Here is a 24,938-nt window from a genome sequence, read left to right on the forward strand (position 1 = left end):
GTTCAGTGTGGAAGCCTTTTCCCATTGACTAATGAGAAAATAGAGAACATGTTCTCTTTTCGGCCCGATGAGTTCCTCGTCGGCTTCCTCGCTGAAAAGTGTACACACGACCGAGTTTCTCGCCAGAATCCAGCTCCGACCGAGTTTCTGGCTGAATTCTGCCGAGAAACTCGGTCGTGTGTACGGGGCCTAAGAATCCTATCAGTTGATGGGGCAAATTACATTTATTTTTGATCAGCATACCCACCCATGTGGTCTGGCTAGTTATTTCCCACACGTAGACTGCCATGGAGTCTGTCAGGAAAACATTTTTTTTATATTAAATACTTATCGTAATTCTCCTTTCCTGATGGACTCTATGTCAGGCAGAGTTCCCACCCATCGATCAAGAGTTGGCTAGTTACGGAACACAGTCTCTGACTGTGAGCTCAAATTTATGGGAATGGGGTCCTATAGTATTGGAGAGGTGGCAGGGTAAACCCACACGTAAACTGCAATGGAATCCATCAGGAAAGGAAAATTACGGTAAGTATTTGACAGAAAATTTACAGTTTTTCTGCTCAGTGACATTCTACATCTTTTGTACATTCCAAGAAACCATATACAGTAAAACCTTGGTTTGAGAGTAACTTGGTTTGAGAGCGCTTTGCAAGACAAGCAAAATGTTTTAATACATTTTGACTTGATATACAAGCAATGTCTTGATATAAGAGTAGCGTCAAGTCACAACTGAGTATAAAAGAAGAGAGGTGCCTCTAAGTGTAGCAATATGGTTACATTTGATGAAGGTACAACATTTAGCAAATCACATGGTTGATAATTAAAACAGGCACATTTAGGTATGCAGGCATAGACCATCCCCTGCATCGCCATGGACTTCATCCCTTCCACTCTGCGCTCCACGAGCGGTTCAAGCCTCGCTTTCAGATCGCTCTACTGCAGGGTAGTCTTCCTGGTCACGATTGCAGACTGACAGTGGTGAGAGCCAGCGGTGAGAGCCAGAGGTGAGGAGGATGGTCTCTGTGGGCAGCTTTTGCCCGGATGCCTGCATTCTTAGATGTGCCTCTTTTACCTTCTCTTTTATACTCTGTCGCTCCTGCTGGATTTTGCTTCTAATCCCCTTGTGAAGGCTTCCATTTGTGGATGGACATTTTATGGTTACACAACCTATCACATTGCTATAATCTTTTCATAAGGACAATAAACTGAAGGACCTATGAATAAATAGTTGTGAAACAACCCATTATTTTCCTATCGGTAAAATCGCTTTGATATACAAGTGCTTTGGATTACAAGCATGTTTCTGGAATGAATTATGCTCGCAATCCAAGGTTTTACTGTATATGGAACTATTTGTGTTCCAAATAGTTATTAAAGAAAAACAACAATTGAGATAATTATAATGTAAAATGTTTTATTTTATAGATTTTTTAGATTACAGTATTTTTATAAATTATAATGTGAGAAAACAACATTCCCCTTTGACAAGTGTAGCACTACACCAGAAGGAGCTGCTGGTTAAATTTTGGGTTTGCACGTTACCTCTTAAGCTCCGTTGTCAGGGTAGGAAAGTTCTTAGTAAATGCAATGTCCAGGCAGATGTAAAACCTTCAACAATTTGGTTTTATTTTCACTGCAGGGTAACTTGAAGAAGAGAAAGCAGAAGGGAGGAGAAGAGTAGGGGAAGGTTCAGGCACATGGTACAGAATGCTCAAAAATAGTCAATCAGTCTCCACTCTCAACAGTTGAGTGGGTATTGCTCACCCGGGTAGTCCCTTCTCACATGGCCTAGCAGCCGGCATGATGCACAAACTAATGTCCAGACAATCTCTGCCACAGACTGTCGTTGAATGAACTTGGTCTCTGCCACAGACCTTTTGGATGAACTTGGTCTCTGCCACAGACCTTTTGGATGAACTTGTATGCGTCCAGGAATCCTCTGCCACGGGATTTTAAAGTCCCGAACCTCCAGCCATGCAGTAGAAGAGCCTTTAAGCCGAACCGGCGAACTACAGGGCTTTCAATGTAGTGGATCCCTCCTTAATTAGGTAACCAGGCCTCACCCGAGACACTAGCACTTTGTCGGTCTCCTCCAGGGCAGGTCTTCCCCCGGTTTCCTTCATTAAGACAGCTTCCTCCTTTGTGAACAGACAGCTTGGGATCCCCTTTAGGATCGTAGGCCCCAGCCAGCATAGCTGGGCCCACTCAACAGCGAAGCGACCCCAGGCCAATGTGGCCCCGGAAGTCAGATATACACGCACCTTGTGCCAGGAGGGTCACGAGGCGAAGGGCCCCGATAAACGGTGTCTGCCCCTTAAGTATCCCCTCCCAGCATGCACAGCGGGGTCACAACTCCCACTGTACTGCTGCCGAGAAAAGACACCCAACACACCATGGTACACCTGCGTTTAAACAGGGGGCCTGTAGTGGCAACGACACCTGCAGGCAACAAGGGAAAACTACCAAGTAGTACCACAGCCAGGACAGAGGCAAATTTGTATTACTCAAACAGGTCTGGGCCCGAGTATTGGCCCAAACATCCCCTAAATTTGAGGTGGGCGCTACACAAGTAATAAGTACATCTACCACTATACAGATAACGTAACACACATTGTAAAAAAGCAACATTGCCTATTGACAATAATAAATGCTCAAGCTCAGCAGAAAAAAGGATCAGAAGGAAGAAAAAAAGACACGACATACCAATTTTCCTTAGGAACATAAGGGGTAAAAAGTTAAATTCTGAATTAGCAGCTTAGTAACTTAGTCACATTAAGAAGGAGCCTGTCTCTACTTCTGATACTCACATACCATACTCCCAAGTTCCACGCATAATGTGCATCTAGTCTTATTTAGCATAATTAGGTGCAAAAATTATTCTAGCTATTATTGTCATCATTTTCATTTTTGTTCATTGTTGTTCTTATCAATCCATGAAGTGGCATCAGCAGGTAAATAAAAAATATGTTTTTCCCCCAGTAATAATTCTTAGTTGAGCAAGATAAAACATGGTATATGGCATTTTAGCTTCTGCTGACATTTTTTAGACTCCTGGAACATTTTTTCTTTGTAACTCTACAGAGAAATCTGAATATAATGATATCATTTCACAATTTATTGTCATATTTTTAAGATGGCATGCTCTGATCAAGATGGTATCTCTGTGCTAATAATTAATTCATCTGGCTTCGATTGATATTGATATTCCCTCAGGTGGAAGATGGTGGTACAGAATACAAAGAATAATCTTTACTGTAAAATCTCTACTCTCATATTTTTATTTGTTATATTGCCCCCTTCTGTTTTTCTTTACCTCTGTAATTCCGATAGTATACCAATGCATTCAGTTTTCAACATCATCTATTTTATCAGCGCTAACATTTACATTTTTCTTAAGATGATGCATATCTTATTTTAATGGATAACCCACATTATTTTGTTTCTTTATTTTTAGTTTTTTTGGGTGTTTTTTTCCGTTAACCTTTTTGTCTAGTATAGATTAGAACAGACCAAAAGTTTGTGTGAACTTTAGAACCCTGTTAAAGTCTATGGGCCAAATCCTCAGCCAGGCGGCGTAACTTAACTTTTTCCATTTAAGTTACACCGCCGCAAATTTCCCAAGTTAGTGCCCGATCCACAAAGCACTTACCTGGGAATTTGCAGCGGTGTAACTTAAATTCCGCCGGCGCAAGGCGTTCCTCTTCTCCAGGGGGCAATTACCATTTAAATGAGGCGTGCTCCCGCGCCGGCCGTAATGCGCATGCTCGTGACGTCATTTTCCCGACGTGCATAGCGCGAAATTACGTTACGTCGGGCTTTGTGGATTGCGACGGGACAATAAAGTTGCGTCGGGTAAAAAAAAAGATACGGCGCCAAAAAAAAATTTGAAATTTAAAAAAAATCGCGTCGCGAGCAAGAAAGGTCTGTTTTTACAAGGTGTAAACAGTTTACACCTTGTAAAAGCAGCCCTATGCAAGATATAACTTACGGATAAAAAACGAAGCTGAAAAGCTTTGTGGATCTCCGTAAGTCCTAATTTGCATACCCGAGGCGGCATTTCGACGCAAAATGCCCTCAGCGGCGGATGCGGTACTGCATCCTAAGATCCGACAGTGTAATTCAATTACACATGTCAGATCTTCGTCCTAACTATGGGAAACTGATTCTGTGGATCAGTTCCATAGTTAGGACCAGGGATACGACGGAGTAACAGCAATTACTCCGTCGTATCTCTTTTGAGGATTTGGCCCTATGGGACTTGAATGTTTGAAATCTAAAGTGCTAATTTTAAAGGCTAATATGCAAGTTATTGTCATAAAAAGTGTTTGGGGACCTGGGTCCTGCCCCAGGGGACATGTATCAATGCAAAAAAAGTTTTAAAAACTGGCGTTTTTTCGGGAGCAGTGATTTTATTCATGCTTAAAGTGAAATACACTTTACATTTCGCACCTGGGGGGGTGTATAGTATGGCTGTGAAGTAGCGATTGTTTCCCGTGCTTAGAACTGTCCCTGCACAAAGTGTAATTTCCGAAGGAAAAAAAGTAATTTATTATTGTTGGCTCCCAGTAATACAGAGAAAAAAGTCATTCATAAAAAAAAGAAAAAGAAAAAGAAAATGCGTGGGGGTCCCCCTAAATTCAATTACCAGGCCCTTCAGGTCTGGTATGGATATTAAGGGGAACCCCGCCTCAAATTTAAAAAATAAATGACGTGGGGTTCCACCAAATATCCATACCAGACCCTTCAGGTCTGGTATGGATTTTAAGGGGAACTCCACCCCGAATAAAAAAAAATGGCGTGGAGTTCCCCCCCAAAAATCCACACCAGACCCTTTATCTGAGCATGCAACCTGGCCAGCTGTAGGAAAAGGGGGGACGAGAGAGCGCCCCTCTCCTTAACCGTACCAGGCCACATGCTCTTAATATTGGGAGGATGCTTTGGGGGCCTGTGACCCCTCAAATAACCATGTCCCCATGTTGATGGGGACAAGGGCCTCATCCCCACAACCCTTGCCTGGTGGTTGTGGGGGTCTGCGGGCGGGAGGCTTATCGGAATCTGTAAGACCCATTTAACAAAGGGGACCCGCAGATCCTGCCCCCCCCCCCCACATGTAAATTGCTAATGGGGCACATTGTACCTCTACCATTTCACAAAGAAAGTGTTAATAATTGTAAAAAAAAAAAAAAAAAACACAGACACCGTTGGGAAAGTCCTTTATTAAAAAATAAATAAATAAATAATATTCCAGCGGTGGAAATCCACTCTCGATCTCCGATCCAATGCTGTCGGTATCCTGCGACGGGTGATCTCCTCTCCGCCGGGCTCCAGCGATGAGAAGATCTCCTCTTCATCCAGGTCCAGGATCCAGCGATGAGATATCCATCCAGCGCATGCATCAACTAACTCCTCCGGAGACAGGCCGGCGAATGACGCGGCTTCAGCAGTGACAGCTCTTATGTAGGTGAGGGCGGGGCCACCCGTCACGTGACCCCTCTGACGCAAGGGAAAGCCCAGGCTTTCCCAGTGATGTGCGGGTGACCCCGCCCCCCTCTGATGTAACGGCAAACCTGGGCTTTCCCTTCCGTCAGAGGGGGACGGGGTCATGTGAAGGGTGGCCCCGCCCTCACCTACATAAGAGCTGTCACTGCTGAAGCCGCGTCATTCACCGGATTGTCTCCGGTGGAGACAGGTGATGCGTGCGCTGGATGGACATCTCATCGCTGGGAACAGACGATCAGTGACAAGCCACAGAGAAGAACAGGGAAGGTTTGTTTACACTCACCTCTCCCCGTTCTTCAGCTCCTGTGACCCAATCGCGGGACACCGCCGGCGATCGAGTCCGCGGGTTCGGTCACGGAGCTACGGACCGGGTCGCATAAATGCCGCCGGCGGTACGTGCACAGCCCACAGCTGGGCACTTAGAGGGCAACGTACCACGTAAGCCATGCCATTTTGCCAACGTATTGAGGCGGTCCTTAAGTGTTTAAACAAATCTCTTGTTGTGTGTACAAAATGATAAAAATGTCATATGGGTACAGTGTTGAATGACCACGCAATTGTCATTCAAAGTGCGACAGTGCTGAAAGCTGAAAATTGGCCTGGGCAAGAAGCTGGTAAAAGTGCTTGGTATTGAATTGGATTTAACCAATGAACAAGAATTGGTCAGTACAGGAAATAGCATAATGACATTTTGTGCACTTTCACTGGGCAAATTGCTATGCAATTTTTTTTTTTTTAAATACAACACTTAGCGCGCCCTGAATAGGACAAATGAAAGGGTGACAGATTCCTCCTAAATGTTTCTCCCTATATTAATATAACATAATTATTAACAATAAGTTAATTAGCCTTTCGCTGCTAGGTCCTTACGTTTTAGCATAGCCGGGAAGGAATGCATTGCAATGCATCCAGTGGAGCTAAGAGGTGACCCTGCATGTCTCATTAAAGAGAACCAGTCACATTAAAATCATCACATATGAGACTCTTTGTCCCTATGTGATAAAAAAATTAAAGTTAATCAAAAATGTTATTTTAATTGCAAAAAAATAAAGTTACATTCAAACACTTTAAACCCCCCCCTCCCCAAAAATGTTGAGGCCCCCCCCCCCACATATATGCAGGTACGAACAGAAACAAAGATGTTGTGGGCACCAACGCATGAAAACGTTGATTGCAATACACATGTTACATATCGCCATGCACGCTAGAGTGAGAGCAATAATTCTAGCAGAGAACCTCCTCTGTACCACTAAACTGATGACCTATACTGTGGGGGACTTTCGAAGCGTCGCCTATATAAAAAATAGGGCCCTGAAGTTTGTCGTCATTTCACAAATTAAGTTTTGGCATGCTGGGTATCTATACTCGGTGCAGCCTTGTCTTTTCTATTTTTCAAAAATGTGGGTAATTTATTGCTTTGTTTGCCTTAAAATTTACTTTACTGTTTTTACTGAGTGGGAATAACATGTTATATAAAAAATTGGACCTACCGCTGTTTTATTCTCTAGAGCAGTGGTTCTCAACCTCAGTCCTCAAGTACCCCCCAACAGGCCATGTTTGCAGATTTTCTTTTGTCTTGCACAGGTGAATCAATGGCTTGGTATTTTGAACAGCTATTTTAAGAGAAATTCCCAAAACAAGGCCTGTTGGGGATACTTGAGGACTGAAGTTGAAAACCACAGCTCTAGGGTGTATGCTTTCAGAAAATACAGTAAAACCTTGGATTGTGAGCATAATTCGTTCCAGAAACATGCTTTTAATCCAAAACACTTGTATATCAAAGCAAATTTCCCATAAGAAATAATGGAAACGCAAATGATTCGTTCCACAACCATTTATTTATATGGACTATAAACTGAAGGACTTATGAAGAGATTATAGCAATGTGATATGTTGTGTAACCATAAAATGTCCATCCACAAATTGAAGCCTCCACAAGGGGATTAAAATCAAAATCCAGCAGTAGGGATGAGCTTCGTGTTCGAGTCAAACCCATGTTCGACTCGAACATCGTATGTTCGACTGTTCGTTGAATTACGAATGTTATGGGCCATTCGCACTGAATTCGAGTGGCGCGTCACGGGCCATAATTCACTGCGGCAGCGCAGTACATTGCTGGCTGATGATTGGCCAAGCATGCACTATGACCCGCATGCTTGGCCAATCACAGCTTGCAAAAAACGGAGAGCCATAATTGGCCAAAGCCAGGGTGGCTTTGGCCAATTATGGCTCAGGGGGTTTAGTACACGCCCCACACTTGTGTAGTGTGTTGCAGTGGTCTACAGAGAGAGAGAGAGAGAGAGAGTGTAATTTTTTGGAGTTAGATAGAGCAGGCAGGCAGGCAGGCTAGTCAGTTATGCTGCATTCACACCTTGGCGTATTTACGCCCGACGCTCGTGTCGCTGGAGGGGCGATTTTACATTGTTGTCTATGAGATGGTTCACATCTCACGCCGAATGCCAAAACGCTGTACGCCTGCCGCCTGAAAACAAGTCCCGGACCCTTTTTTTTAGGCGGCTTTCGGCGTTCGGCATAGACAACAATGTGTTGTAAAAAAAAAAGGTTAAAACGACCCGTTTTGTCGCTGCAAATCGCGGTACAATACGCCGCAATTTGTCGCGTTAAAATACGCCGCGTTATAGTGTGAATGCAGCCTTAGAGTTACAGTGTGTAGAGGATATATATGCATCCCAGGTGTTGTATATATATTTATACACTGTATTGAGTTTAGCTAGATCTGCTCTTCCTAATATACTGACAGGCAAGCAGGTGATTGTGCTAGCTGCAGTATTTTCACGTGGTGTACTGTCTGTGTCCTCTGCACAGTGTGCACCTAAAGCTACGTGGTGTGTGTACTGTCTGTGTCCTCTGCACATTGTGCACCCAACGTAAAGCTGGTGTTTCTCATATTTACTCCTAGAAGCAGGGATCTGCTCATATTAATATTACAGGCAGGGTATATTGCTGCAAGTACTTTCACATGGTGTACTGTCTGTGTCCTCTGCAGTGTGCACCTAAAGCTATGTGGTGTGTGTACTGTCTGTGTCCTCTGCACAGTGTGCACCTAAAGCTACTTAAAGCTGGTGTTCTCATATTAATTCCTACAGGCAGAGATCTGCTCATATTGATACCACAGGCAGGGGATCATTCTGCAAGTACTTTCACATGGTGTACTGTCTGTGTCCTCTGCACAGTGTGCACATAAAGCTATGTCAATATATTTGCTGGTGTTCTCATATTAATTCCTACAGGCAGGGATCTATATACCGCCTGTATACTGCTGTTCAAAGTATATAGGGCCAAAGGGGCTGGTAATGACCTGGGGGGAGGGGGGGGACCCATGCTATTTTTCTCAATGATTTTCATCCATATTGCAGGGACCAGACATTACATTAAAGCTGCAAGCAGTTCTAAATGACTTTTTTCTTATAGAAATTTCATTTTGTGCAGGGACAGTTCTAAACACGGGAAACATGTGCCACTTCACAGGCATACTATAGACACCCAGCCGGTACAATATTTAAAGGAATTTTTCAAAAAATGTTTTTCACTGTAAGCATCATTAAAATCACTGCTCCCGAAAAAACATCAGTTTTTAAAACTTTTTTTTGCATTGATACATGTCCCCTGGGGCAAGACCCGGGTCCCCAAACCCGTTTTAAGACAATAACTTGCATTTTAGCCTTTAAAATTAGCACTTTTGAATTCGAACGTTCGAGTCCCATAGACTTTAATTGGGTTCTAAAGTTCGCGCAAACGTTCGGTCCGTTCGAAGGTTCTGGTAGAACCGAACGGGGGGGTGTCCGGCTCATCCCTATCCAGCAGGAGCTACAGAGTGTAATAGAGAATAGAGGCGTCTCTAAGGGTAATAATATGTTGCTAAATGTTGTACCTTCTTTAAATGTAACCATATTACTAGACTTAGGCCCCGTACACACGACTGAACATGTCCGCTGAAACTGGTCCGCGGACATGTCCGACCGTGTGTACGGCCTAGCGGACAGGTTTCCTGGCCTAGCGGACAGGTTTCCAGCGGACAAAAGTTTCTTAGCATGCTAAGAAACTTGTCCGCTGGAAATCTGTCCGTCGGACATGTCCGATGGTTAGTACGACTCATCTGACATGTCCGCTGGTTATGACGTATAACTGCGGCCCGAAATCCCGCGCATGCGTCGAATTGATTCGATGCATGCGTGGAAGCATTGAACTTCCGTGTTAGAGAACGTTGGTGTCTTCTACGTCACCGCGTTCTCTGTCCGCTGGGATTTTGGTCTGATGGTGTGTACACACATCAGACCAAAAGCTCCCAGCAGACATGTCCGATGTAAACGGTTCCGCGGACCGTTTTCATCGGACATGTCTCCTCGTGTGTACAAGGCCTCAGAGGATCAGGTGATGCTGAAGTCCCTGCCGCACACCTGATTGGGGCACATATTGAACCCCCTTAGCGGCATCCCCGAGCGTGACTCGGGGTTGTTTTTCTATGCTAGGATCGGTATCCCCGAGTCACGCTCGGGGTAGATGTGCAGAGCGTGCAGCGGCGCGGCTTACTTTTCGCAGCATCCACAGACAAGTTACTTACCTTGTCCCTGGATCCTGCGATGCACCCCCGCTGTGTGAGCGAGCGGGACCTTGCATGATTCACAGTGTCCCTGTGTGCCGCCGATCTTCGTTCCCTGCGACGTTACGACGCACGGGGCGGAGAACGGCGCCAAATTCAAAAAAGTAAACAAACACATTACATACAGTATACTGTAATCTTATAGATTACAGTACTGTATGTAAAAAATACACACACCCCTTGTCCCTAGTGGTCTGCCCAGTGTCCTACATTTATATGTCTTTTATATAATAAAAACTGTTCTTCCTGCCTGCAAACTGTAGATTGTCCATAGCAACCAAAAGTGTCCCTTTATGTCAAAAATGGTTTTAGAGCAGCTAGAAAACAGGGATAATAAATTATAATCACTTGCAGAATTGTGCGATAGCGATTTGTGGGGAAATTCGTCATAAAAAAATAAAAGTAATGACAGCGACAATCTGCAACTGAGCAAATTTCAGTGATTTTGAGTTGATTACATTATTGAATAATTTTTATTATAATTATATTATTATTTGTTATAATTATTTATTATATTATAATTTATAATTTTGTTTTTAAAAAAAAATCATACCCGGGATGCCTACTAGACTCTTGTTTGGTCAGATTTAAATGAGTTATTCCTAAGAATTGCAGGCCTACAGTATAAAATGCCAAATTTCCTTGCAAAATAATTGTACCGCTTTTGGTACGTAATTCCAGACAGAATCATACCGCCAGGGAGGTTAAAGCGGTGTGTGCAATCCCACGCCAAGGCATCTGATCACCTGATCCTCTAACCCCGTTCGGTTTGCACCAGAACCTTCGAACGGATCGAACGGACCGAACGTTCTCGCAAACTTTAGAACCCCATTGAAGTCTATGGGACTCGAACATTCAAATTCAAAAGTGCTAATTTTAAAGGCTAATCTCCTTACTCGGACGTTCTCTCAGCCCGTATTACGTGTGGTATGTACTTTCATTCCTCCCTGATGCACCTCTTTACCATTCAAGAACCATCTCTAGTATTTCATATACTGGAAACGTGTTTGTGTCTTCACAGGCCTTCCCTGTCAGATACTGCCTGCATTGCAACTTGTTTACTTTATATGCCAAACACCAGGCCTACTTTTTAAGACTCCTGGCATTCCTTTATGGTTTTAAATGGCTAAAATTTCCTGATGATATCATTATATGACTGGTTTATAGGTAAGGTTTTGTACCGTACCAGTCATCTTCAATTCATGGGATTTTTTTCCTTGTACATATTTATATACACATTTTTATTATCTCTTTTACAAGACAAAACTCTTTCACTAACATATGGAATAAGATGCATCTGGAGGTTGCAGTGGCAGACCACCTTCCTCTTGCCCCCTCCCCCCCTTCCTTTTTTTTCTTTCACGTTGGTATACTTCTTTATTATAATATCTTTTTACGGGCATTTGTTTGCTGGTTACTTTCATACACGCACACTCTCCTTTTCTTATTCTCCCTATTATTTTCTCTAACTAGTTATGGATGGAATATTTTTTGTATTGATAGTTTTTACTAATCAATCACCATCTATGCACTATTTATATGGATCACACTTGTTTACTATAACTACTTGGTGTGCCCCCACATCCCTTTTACTATGCATGGTGCATGCGGCCCCTGTCGCTATTGGCTTGGACGCTCTCTGGCTTTATCCACACATCCTGAGACTTCTCGAATTGTGCAGCAATGCACATATTTTTTATATATGCCTGTACTTTTATGATTATTTTTATTTTTATTCCATTGTCTACCATTTAACAACAAAAATAAACAAAAATAGTCTGTTTCCTTCTAGATTTTCTATTAGCTCCTGAAGAAGCGATCACTCACGAAACATGTCAAGCTAACCATGTTTGTATCATGTATTATGATCTCACGTGCCCTTTGTAAAATGTGATGATTTTCTAAACCTTTATTCGAACAATTTGACGTTACTGTAGCCTTGTACTACAGTTTTTATAAATTTTGTGTTTTGTTCTTTTGCTCCTTTTTAACTTTTTGTATTAAAGTTGCTAATTTGTTAATATTTGTTAATTTTTACAATTGATGCCTATAAAGTCCACTTTCTTGCCCCTATAACGTTCAAATCAATATTTCTGGGACGTGGAATTGCGCTATTTTTAGACACCCACAGTCCATCCTGTGTAGGTGCTCTTGTGACCAAGTGTCTGATACTTGTATATCAAGACATCACTTGTATATCAAATCAAAATGTATTTAAAAATGTATCTTGTCTTGTAAAACGCTCTCAAACAAAGTTACTCTCAAACCAAGGTTTTATTGCATGTAATGTTTGGGGGTTTTGTATAATCTTCAGGCCTAGAATTACATTTTTTAAACATGTGTGCAAAAAATGCAAAAACGGCTCTGGCAGCGAAAAAGGTTAAAGCTAGAAAAATATTTTCAAATATTGAAGGCTACAATTGTTATGCTGAAAACTTTGGACTGTCTCTCTCTCGAGATTATTGAAATGTGTTTGAATAGTACTTGAATAGATTTGATAACATTTAAAGGAATGGAAACAGTACTTTAATAGATCCACCATAAATGTATTACCGCTGAAATGTATTTACTTGACAATTCAACTGAAATTGTAAATATTAAATTATAATCCTTAGGCTACAGTCTATACATTGAAATGCTCTTCTGAATTATGGATTTTTCCTTCTCATAAGGTCCCATCTAATAAATATGGAGTCGCTCTGAGGTTTGAAGGCTATTTGTTGGTCGGACAATATACATATGCTCCGTGTCTTCAGGGACAGTGGATCATCCACAACCGAAGGTAATAAAGCACCACTTATTTTTTTACATGAGTAGTTAATGTTCAAAATGCTCATATAGATAGGATGGACAAAGTGCCTGTGTGCCTACAGGTCTCTGCAAAGTTATGTCATGCTTGAAATATGCTTTTAGCATCAAGAAGGATATCTCCCTTCCAGTACAAAGCTGAGAGTCTTGCCAAATCGGGATACTAAGCAGGAGATCCAGGGCATGTGCTCTAGATGACCAGGCCTAGGGATGACTATGCTCAATCATATAGTTAGCTGTCATAACATGATGTCATCTGATATAGGTTTATGTTAGTATTGCCATCAGTAGCATCTGTGTCTCTTCTGATGCTTGCTGCCTGGGAATAGTAACCACCGATACTAAAGATCATCCTTGATCTGACCATTAAACATCAATGTAACAGGGCATTTGACCACTGACCAACAATGTAACGGGCAAATATACTAACCCCCCAATGTAAATGAGTACTGAGCAATGACCACAAAAAAAAACAGGTGCATTCATAAACTCTAATGTACCAAAGGCATTCACACTGCACAACAATGTACAAAGGGATTTAATTAGAGGTAGGTGGAATTACTTGGGATGCAAGTGATATGGGGAAGGGGGTCTAGATGAATATGAAAGTTGGCTGCAGATTTTGGGGGGTTGGTGATGGTTGAATAGGAGGGGGATTTAGATTAGATGGTCTGGTGGAGGATGTGGGTAGCTTTATATAAGAGAAATTGGTGGTGGATAATTATGATAGGATCTGAACATAAATAAATATATAAGGAGGCTGACAATTAGTTCTCATATATTCTTCTGTTACAGTATGATTTTGTTGTATGTTGTTAGTATACAGTTGTGCTCATAAGTTTACATACCGTGATTTATGATTTCTTGGAAATTTTTCAGATAATATGAATGATAACACAAAAACTTTTCTTTCACTCGTGGTTAGTGTTAAGATTAATACAATTATCCTGGAAAAAAAACAATTTTATTTATAGAAAGGCACCAGGCCTACAGAATAGAATGCCAAGAATGTTATAGACCCCCCCCCCCCCCTAAGAAGAGTAAGAAAACATTTTTAGACATCATAGGTTTTTACAGATGTGGAAGATGTATTTCCTGCAAGACCACCGCAGATAAAAAGAGAAAAACACAGGGTTTTTTCAAGGGGCTAATTGGAAAGAATACAACATTTACAAATTCATGTCCTATAACACTTGATATGTTACATATCTTTTGACATGTCCATGTGGTTTGGATTATGTAGGCAGAACCACCAGATGTCTTTATAAAAGAATTGATGAACAAATCAATAACATTTAAAAGGGGTTCAAAAACCATATTGTCTTGAATCATTTCAGCACACACCACAACAAAAATCCTGCTTTATTGAAATTCAATGGGATTGATGAGGCTCTGCCGCACTGGAGAGGGAGTAACATGAGATCCCATGTCTCCCAAATTGAGACTAGATGGATTTTCGAATTAGATTTGCTTATGCCATCTGGCCTCAATATCGACATAGAATTAAATAGTTTTTTGACTGATTTTCAACTCCTTGGCCTATGTGCTGTAAGCACACTATAATTAAACATCTTTGCTAATGTGCTGAGCACCTACCACATTTTCATGTAAAAGCAGAATTTTTAACTAATAAAGCAGTATTACACTATACCTGCTTTTTGTGGCTCATTTGGTCGAGTCAAGTCTGCAGATTCTTTGATGGGAAAGGAGACAGGAGTTGAATATTGTGGAGGAGATACTTACAGACTGAAGAGGTATACCCATGTACTCAAGTTTTATGATTATTGTCTGGTCACATCTTTATGAGGAGAGGTGATAGATGCTGAATATTGTGGAGATTTACCCATGAATTGAAAAATTTGGTATCTTAAATATCTATGCCTTATAGTCACTTGTTGGCCAAATTGATCTGGTGAGCACAATCTGTTTCTCACTTTGGGTGGAGCACTTTATATTTGGATCACTGAAGCACTTTTTATTCATAGAATCACAGTGTTTGAGAATTTATTTCGGATTGAGGAATCACAATATATATCAACTTTTATCATTGTTATGAATTTATTATTGTGCATTTTTTATATATAATATTTTTTACATACGTATATCTTCCACTGTTTTTTTGATCAATTAATTTTTGGTTTATTATTTATTTGATTGTTAATCACAACAATTTTTACTTGTTATGCCTCGTACACACGGGCAAACATGTCCGAAGAAAACGGTCCGCCGGACCGTTTTCAGCGGACATGCCCGCCCGGAGATTTCTGTATGATGGCTGTACACACCATCATACAGAAATCCGCGCGTACATGATACGCGGTGACGAGGCCGCGCCGTCGCCGCGACGATGACGCGGCGACGTGCGCGGCCCTGGAAGTTCAATGCTTCCACGCATGCGTCAAAGTCATTTGACGCATGCGAGGGATGGCGGCCGCTCGGACATGTACGGTAAGTCTGTACAGACGACGAACATGTCCGACGGACAGGATTCCAGCGGGCATGTTTCTAAACATGTTTAGAAACATTTGTCCGCTCGAAAACAGTCTGGCGGGCAAATGTACGCTGGAATCCTGTCCGCTCGGCTGTATAGATGACCGAACATGTCTGCTGAAACTGGTCCGCGGACCAGTTTCAGCAGACATGTTCGGTCATGTGTACGGGGCCTTAGACCAGATAGCGCCCTTTTGATCTCTTTCACTTTTCATTAGTCATCTACTAATTTAGGAGCAGCACTGGCACATATATATGTATTTATTATTTAATTAGGTGGCGCTGTCCCTTTTTTCTCTTGTTTTCATGGTTAGTGTTTGGCTGAAGCCATTTATAATCAATCAACTGTGTTTACTCTTTTTAAATTATAATGATAACAGAAACTATCCAAATGACCCTGATCAAAAGTATACATACCCTGGTGATTTTGACCTGATAACATGCACACAAGTTGACAAAATAGGGTTTTAATGGCTATTAAAGGTAACCATCATCATCTGTAAGTAATAAAAAGATATCCAAGGAATTGAGAATGCCAATCAGCAGTGTTCAAACTCTAATCAAGAAGTGTAAAATTAGGGGTTCTGTTAAAAACCAAACCACAGTCAGGTAGACCAACTAAAATTTCAGCCACAACTGCCAGGTAAATTGTTCGGGATGCAAAGAAAAACCCACAAATAACTTCAGGTGAACTACGGGACTTTCTGCAAACATGTGGTGTGGCAGATGCACATTAAGGAGGCACTTGAAGAAAGATGGGCTGCATGGTCGAGTCGACAGAAGAAAGCCATTACTATGCAAATGCCACAAAGTATTCTACTTAAAAGACAAGACAAGTAATAACAGTTACAATAATATGTGTACACTTCCCTAAAAGATAACTTACTCCTTAAACAGATATTTCAGCAACTGAAATGCCTAAACTGCCACAACGTAAAACATGGATCCTAGCCAGCCTACAATGCTATCCTAAGAAGGGAGAGCAGGTCTAAATGTGATAATATAGGGGCCCCTTGTATCAGTAATGGCAATAAAGTCCAGGTTGCAGATCTGATGTTCTTCACCGGCTTGTTGGAGCTCTTCAACTGTAATCCGATTATGTGTAGTGGGAACAGTAAATATCTTGTAATGAGGAAGGCTAAAGATGTCTAAGCACAGTGTTCAAGTAAATGCAGTAAAGTATTCCTGGGATAAATATGTCTGTGCAAAGTGTCCCAAAGTAACAGTGACAAGAATAGGTAAAGGTCGAGCGATTTTCCCTCTCACCAACGACCAGATCATTCAGATGAACTCATGTAGCAACACGCATGCAGCGGATCCACTGTCTCGTTCTCCCAATGTGAAGCTTGACACCCACCAATAGACAGGCGACCAGAGTGATTTTGGAGAGATGTCCCACAACAGACAGCCGAGTTAGGCCTCTAAAGTTACGGGTTGAAAGGTGGTATTCCGCGTGGTAGGAAAAGAGCTCTGCGTGGGCTGTTGCTTCTTTTATAGATACTTCCAGCATCCTCCCGACGGCAGGGATATGTAGTCCTGGGACATAATTGTGCAAGGCAATTATCTGACGGGAGGACTATTCATCCCACAATGCTTTTTGTTTGGCACACAGTTACGATGTTACCTGGTACTCACAAGGCCCTGGCGGTAGGTTACCTTCCTCCATTATACCAGACAGGATCCATGGACATCCTCCCCCAGTCAGCTTTTAGGAGAACGCTGGGTTTCATCCACCTGAGGCCGCATGGCAGCCTGTGCTGAGGAGGGGCAGCAGGCTCCCTCACCACCTAGACCTCTCTCTGTAGTGTGATGTGCTCATCAAAAATAAATACAGGCACCCAGCATGCTTTTATTTTGCCAGGGCTGTATGAATTTTCATGCTCCCATCTGCATGGTTTCCACCCACTGTATAGCACATGGGTCAGCAACCCGTGGCCTGCTTGCCGCACCCGGGCAAGCCGCCACTAGATCTCTTGCCCGTCAGTGCCGTGATTAATTTACCCAGCCTGCGGACAAATGTGTCTCTGTTTAATAATGTCATCTGCAAAAGATTCTGAGTTATATAATAAAAATGCAGCTATATTTACCAGTGCTGCTCGGCGCTCAGTTGACTCGCCCCTCTCTCCTCCTCCCCTCCTCCTGGCTGCTTAAAATATTGATTACTTATGGCTCCTCGTTTAATGACCAATTCGTTTTAACGACCTGGTCATTGGAATGGAACCTGGTCGTTAGGTGAGGAATACCTGCATATGCCAGAGTTTGTAGGCACTATAACTTTCACTCAAACTAATAAATATATGCTTATTGGGATTTTTTATCAAAAACATGTAGCAGAATACAATACATTTTGGCCAACATTTTTGAAGAAATTTGTTTATTTTTATTTTTTTATTTTTTATTGGCTATGTTTTAAAGCAAAAAGTAGAAAATAATGGGTAATTTTTCAAAATTTTCTGTCTTTTTTCATTTATATCGTAAAAAATAAAAAACCCAGTGGTGATCAACTAACACCAAAAAAAAGCTCTGCATGTGTGAAAAAAATAATTTTTTGTAAAGAATGATCTTTAAGCAGAATAGGTCAGTTTTTCTTGAACATTGTATTCAGTAAAGTTTACATCAAAATCCTGTTTAAATCTTTCCTTCTTTTGCAATATTTCTTGTCTATTCATCAATTTTACCAGGTCCCTAGTTCTTTCTAACTTTGCTCTTAAGTGCCCTTTTTCTTTGAACCTCTTTATTAGCAAGTCCATTTGTGCCAAAAAAGTCTGAGGCCTCGTATAGACGAGCGGACATGTCCGATGAAAACGGTCCGCGGACCGTTTTCATCGGACATGTCCGCTGGGAGATTTCGGTCTGATGGCTGTACACACCATCAAACCAAAATCCCCGCGGACAGAGAACGCGGTGACGTAGACGACACCGACATTCTCTATCGCGCGAGTTCAATGCTTCCACGCATGCGTCAAATCAATTCGACGCATGCACGGGATTTCGGTCCGCTGGTTAGACGTACTAACCAGCGGACATGTCCGACGGACCGCTTTCCAGCGGACATGTTTCTTAGCATGCTAAGAAACATTTGCCCGCTGGAAATCTGTCCGCTAGCCTGTACACACGATCGGATCTGTCCGCTGAAACTGGTCCGCGGACCAGTTTCAGCGGACATGTCTGGTCGTGTGTACGAGGCCTTAGTCGCACAACTTTGTGTCTGTTGTATATCACCATATCCTCCCTTTAATTATATTTTGTTAGCTTTTTTTTTTTTTTTTCGTTTTTAGTATTTATCCCTCCTTTTTTATTTATGCGCATAATCATTGACTGGGTTATATATTAGATGGACTTATATTGCAATATAATATATTAGACTATGGGGCTTTTTACACCTTATTTTAAAAAGCTTTTCTTATCAATTAGGCAATTTTTTTTTTTTTATGCTGTAAAGATTACATCAATGCAGATAGTTAAAGGGGTTGCAAACCTTAATGCATCCTATGCATCCTATGCATTAATGTGAAAAAACACCTTACAGTCACCGCCCCCCCCCCCCCCCCCGGTTTTACTTACCTAAACCCCACGTTCCCGCCGTCACTCTCTCCATGGGTTCCCAGCTCTTGATTGGATAGATTGATAGTAGCACAGCCATTGGCTCCCGTTGCTGTCAATCAAATCCAATAACGCAGGCCCCCGGGGGCGGGGCCAAGACATACATTCCGCGGCTATGGAGGCCGAATGTATGACTCGGGATCGCGCCCGCAAGGTAACCCTCTCAGTAGAGCACTTCTCTTAGAGGGTTATCTAATGCGGGGAGCAGGGGCGTTTGAAGGAATTTGGGGGCCCCAAGCAAAATGGACATGGAGGCCCCCCAACCCCCACGTAAAGCCCCCCCATGTTATTTTTACTCCCCCCGGTTCCCCCTCACTCCCTATGTTCTTTTTTTTATGCCACCCCCGGCCCCCCCACCGGGTCCGTACCATGCGGCAGGAGATTCCGCTTCCTGTTGCCGGCCAGACTGAAACAAAGTGAGCGCTCAGTGTGCACTCCCTGTTAGTCCAGCCAGGAACAGGAAACTGGATCTCCTGTACCACGCGGTACCCGGCCAGAATTCTGGAATGACAGGAGGAAGGAAGAGGAGTTCGGCCACGCTGCAGAGAAGGGGAAGTGGCGACTCGAGGCAGCAGTGCTGCAGGCTCTCTACAGAGCGCTTAGGCGGCTGCAGCATATAGGAAGCGCGGCAAGGGCGGATAAGGGCCTGCTTGGGGCCCCAGGCTAGCTCGGGGCCCCAATCAATTGCTTGGTTTGCCAGCCTTGTAGCAACGGACCTGACGGGGAGGAGCCGCGAGAGCCACCGTGGGACCCCAGAAGAGGAGGATCGGGGCCACTCTGTTCAAAACTAACTGCACAGTGGAGGTAAGTATGATATGTTTGTTATTTTAAAAAAAACACACACCTTTAGTGTCACTTTAAGGGCAACGCATGGAAAATAAAACCAAAGAAATTCCAGCTCAACTTGCCGACCAGCCAGCTAACCAACCAAACTGTCCTGTCTAACAGTATGTGTTAAAAACAAGGGTTTAGATTGCAAACATTTGCAAATACATGTGTAAACTAAAGTACCCCGTCAAGGCACCCCAGTACAGTTTCTGTAGTCCTAACACTAAATGTTGAGAGCCTCCACAGTGGAAGCACATGCGTTATAATGGATGGGCAGAGGGCAGGTGAGCCTGGAGGGAGCCCAATCCTCCTTAACCTCTTGACAACCGAGGACGTCCCTGCGACGTCCTCGACTTTGTGCGGTGATATCTGAATGATGCCTGCAGCTACAGGCATTATTCAGATATCACCGTCTTCAGCCACCATTTCTCTGCACGATCAGAACGATCAAATCTGCACCCCCTTCCTCCCGCCGCCATCCGGTGCTTCTCCGGGCTCTCCCGTGCCATCAGGGGCCCGGAGAGCGAATCGGTCGGCGCTGCCTGGAAAACATAGAGATGACTGGTGACCAGATGGTCACCAGTCATCTCTATGACCGTCGGAGGCCTGGGCACGACGTTATGACGTCACGCCCAGTACCCGGAAGTAAACAAAGCCGCAATCGCGGCTGTCGGCGTGTGATCAGTGATTTTTTTTCACAGATTTCATGCTTGTAAGCCTGGAGGAGAGATGTGGGGTCTTATTGACCCCACATCTCTCCATAACGAGAACCTGTCACACTGATTCCTATTACAAGGGATGTTTACATTCCTTGTAATAGGAATACAAGTGATCAAAAAAAAATGTAAAAAAAAGTGTAAAAATACAAAAAAATTAAGTAAAATATATATTTTTTTAAACGCCCCTGTCCCCGTTATCTTGCGCGCAGAAGCGAACATGCATGCAAGTCCTGACCACATATGTAAACGCCGTTCAAACCCCACATGTGAGGTATCGTCGCGTGCGTTAGAGTGTGTGCAACAATTCTAGCACTAGATCTCCTCTGTAACTCGAAAATAGTAACCTGTAAAAAATGTTAAAGCGTCGCCTATGGAGATTTTTAAGTACCGAAGTTTGGCGCCATTCCATGAGTGTGCGCAATTTTAAAGCGTGACATGTTAGGTATCTATTTACTCGGCGTAACATCCTCTTTCACATTATACAAATAAATTGGGCTAACTTTACTGGTTTGTTATTTTTTTATTCGTTTTTTTTCCCCAAAAAAGGGCGTTTGAAAAATTATTGCGCAAATACCGTGCGAGAAAAAAAGTTGCGTTGACTGCCATTTTATTCCCTAGGGTGTCTGCTAAAAAAATATATATAATGTTTGGGGTTCTGATTAATTTTCTAGCAAATAAATTGTGATTTTTACATGAAGGAGAGAAGTGCCAAAATAGGCCCGGTTGTCAAGTGGTTAAAGGCACAGGGGCACTTGCTGTTAGACAGGACAATTAAGTTGGTTAGCAGGCTTGTTGGTAAGTTGAGCTGGGAATTTTTTGGTTTTATTTTGTAATAATAGGTAATATCATATAGAACACATGTTGGGGTATGGCATAGTGTTATTCTATGCACAAAGTCCCTTTTTCTATTGTTATGTAAAGTCCTTGGCACAGTACAGACATCCAGTAAACATTTTTATGTACACCAAATATTTCGTTTAACAGTTAATTATGCATATGACAGCCATTATTTTGTAAGCCATTTTATTTACACCAATATATATATATTTTGTTTTTGTTTTTACATTTTTTTCATTTGTGTTTTATCATCAGAGCAGGCGCCTACTGTAATTACTCTTCCTTTACAGGATCACTTCGGCTTATCTGCTAAAATAAGACTGCATATACTTTCCTTTTCCATGGCCAGTTTCCTAAAAATATTTAATTTCAGTGCTTGGCATCCTCTACAAGCAACTAACAGATGGTGGAATGCTTGTTTCCCCTGTCAGTTGTTGTGGCTCATTCTGCCGGCTCATACACAAAATAGCTCTATCTGCCACCAAACCAGCCCTGACCCAACAGGTTAATGGATGCCACTACACCTGTGATGGTATGCTGTAATATCTAACACCAAGCCGCCAGTAGCAGAGCCTTTAAGTTCTTTAAGTTGTGAGGTGGGGCTTCGAAGGATCAGACTTGTTTTTCCAGCACATCCCACAGATGCATAATTGGATTGAGATCGGGAGAATTTGGAGGTCAAGTCAACATCTCAAATTCATTGTTGTGTTCCCCAAACCATGCTTGAATGATTTTTGCAGTGTGTCACTATTCTGCTGAAAGTGGCCACTGCCATCAGGGAGTACCATTTCCATGAAGGGGTGTTCTTGGTCAGCAACAATGTTTAGGTAGGTGGTACGTGTCATGTAACATCCACATGAATGGCAGGACCCAAGGTTTCCCAGCAGAATATTCACCAAAGCATCACCCTGCCTCTACTCGCTTACCTTCTTCCCATACTGCATCCTGGTGCCATCTCTTTCCCAGGTAAGTGATGCATACAAATCCTGCCATCCATATGATGTAAAAGAAAACTAAATTCGTCAGACCAGGCCATCTTCTATTGCTCTGTGGCCCAGTTCAAATGCTCTTATGCCCACTGTAGGTGCTTTTGGCTGTGGACAGGCCAGTCCTGCTAGCCGCATCTTTGGAGCGGTGAAGGAGCGGTATGTTTACCGCTCCTTTACCCCTGCTGCCCATTGAAATCAATGGGATAGCGCGGCTATACTGCTTGCAAACTGCTGCTGCAGCAGCGGTTTGCGGGCAGTTTTAACTCTTTCTTGGCCGATAGCAGGGGTTAAAACTGCACCGCTAGCGGCCGAATATCATGGCAAAGACGACGGTATAGCGGCGCTAAAAATAGCGCCGCTATCCCGCCAGCGCCCAGTGTGAAAGGGGCCCAAGTATCCAGTTATATTATGTACATTTAGGAAAGAATCCAGGCCTTTTTTAAAGCAAGCTACTGAGCTGGCCATGACCAGCTCTTGAGGGTGTCTGTCTATTCAACATGTTCACAGCTCTTACTGTGAAACTACCTTTCCGTATACGGAACTGTAACGGCTACCCAGCTAGGGAGAGGGTCTCAGCCGTTGGAGAAGTCCTTTTCCCTGGCAAGCTGCGATATGCAGGTACTGCCGGTATATCCCATCGAACGCCCTTTCAAGAAACGAGATGGGCTACGTTTGCAGAGTCAAGCAGGACTGATTTTTAATGGTTCACTCTGAGGCCTCGTACACACGACAGAGTTTCTCGGCAGAATTCGGCGAGAAACTCCGTCAGAGACGGATTCTGCCGAGAAACTCTGTCGTGTGTACACTTTCGGCCCGATGGAGCCGCCGAGGAACTCGTCAATAAAATAGAGAGCATGTTCTCTATTTTCTCGTTGTTCTATGGGAGCTCTCGGCCCGCCGAGCTCCTCGGCGGCTTCAGGGCTGAACTGGCCGAGGAACTCGATGTGTTTGGCACGTCGAGTTCCTCGGCCGTGTGTACGAGGCCTGAGATTTTATACAGTATTCAAGGCACATGAACAATCAAACTGTCCCCACCCACACATCACACCGTGGGGAAGCTTCAATCACCTTCTTTGAGCTAATTATAAACATTTCTTCATTACCAGAACTCAAACACAATGATCTCCTTGAATCAATCAGTCTCTAGACGTTCCGGCCCCGAGATCTACTTAACATGACCTGGCCGGGCACATTCCTTTCTCAATAGAATTCAATTAACCTTTAGAACAATACACACTCACACATCATCACGTTAGCATACACCTGACAGGAGGCTGTTAACTGGTTATACACAACAGAGCGTCAATTAGCATTTAGCAGTGAAAAAGTCACTCTACAGTTAACCCTTTGAGCTCAGTAACAAGTCATGCAGTCCTCTGTAGGCAGAATAGTTCATAGTTCCGTTACACTGCTCCCCTTTTGTGGAACACTCCGGCAGACCCGGATTGATCCTTTTCGGGTCAACTTGGGGATGTCCGGTCTGCTGTTAGGGTAAAAGTTCCGTTTGCCTGGACAGTCCGTCGGCCTTCCCATTGGCTTACCAGGTCGGTAGCTGATGGTGACGGTGAATAATAGCATTCAGTTCTGGAACAGTCACTTGCTTTGCTCTCTCAATGGCTCCCAAAACCTGTTGCTGATGCTCTTGGGAGAGATAGGGCACCACCTGGATGCAAATCCCATTTAATCTTTTGACAATTTCCGCCTGTTTGTGTATTTCAATGTTCAAGCCACGGGACATCTCATAATACATGACATAGTGTCGTGGCATCTCTGATTTCTCGCTGGCCAACTTGTCACATTCCCATTTTAGACTTTGATATTGTGCCGGATCTACAGTACATGTCGGGGAAGGTAGTCTTACCCGGTTTTCAGCAGCAAGCGGGTTGATTCCAGCAACGCGGGTGGTCCCGGGTCAAGCAGCAGCAGGTGTAGGTAAATAAGCCGAAGTCAGAGGGCCAATGTCGTTGCCCAGCACCACCTCGGCAGGTAGGTTGTCCATGATACCAACTGTGGTCTTTCCTGACCCGGCTCCCCAGTCTAAGTGCACCCGGGCGGTGGGTACGCGAAATACAGCACCCCCTGCGACCCGGACGGCAACTGTGCGGGTGGACACGTTCTCTGGTTTTACCAGATGTTTTTGAATCAACGTGATTGTAGTCCCAGTGTCTCTTAGGCCTTGTGCTACTTGTCCATTCACCCGTACCTCCTGACGGTGATGCTGACGTTTATCCGGAGAGGCCGCTTGTATTGGGTCTGCATCATACCAAATTCCCAGACATTCCTCAGGGCCCCCCTCGGTCTCCAGGCAGTGGGCCGCAGAGGGACGTGATGGAGTGACCTCTGTGTTGGGTGTTGTGCGTCTCCAGTTGTTATTTGTAGCTCCCAAAGGGCAATAACGAGCAATATGTCCCGTGTCGCTGCAGTGATGGCACGTCACCCTAGGCGAATCCCGGGGGTAGTTGCTAGGCCCCTGAGGACGTGGTGGGACTGGAGCCCGAAACTCTGGGCGTGGGGTGACGGTTGGAGTACGCGGTTCTACCTTCT

The 24,938-nt window shown here is 43.4% G+C and overlaps 1 protein-coding gene across 2 annotated transcripts in view; it reads left to right on the forward strand.

Moving 5' to 3' along the window:
• TMPRSS6 (transmembrane serine protease 6) overlaps positions 1-24,938 on the forward strand; it is a 214,715-nt gene that overhangs the window by 115,332 nt on the left and 74,445 nt on the right. For both annotated transcript variants that reach the window (XM_040359433.1, XM_040359432.1), the window contains one exon: positions 12,793-12,902. In XM_040359433.1, the coding sequence (XP_040215367.1) occupies positions 12,793-12,902 (110 nt within the window). The remainder of the gene's footprint in view (positions 1-12,792; positions 12,903-24,938) is intronic.

Source organism: Rana temporaria, chromosome 7 (genome assembly GCF_905171775.1).
Source record: "Rana temporaria chromosome 7, aRanTem1.1, whole genome shotgun sequence".
Lineage (NCBI taxonomy): Eukaryota > Metazoa > Chordata > Amphibia > Anura > Ranidae > Rana > Rana temporaria.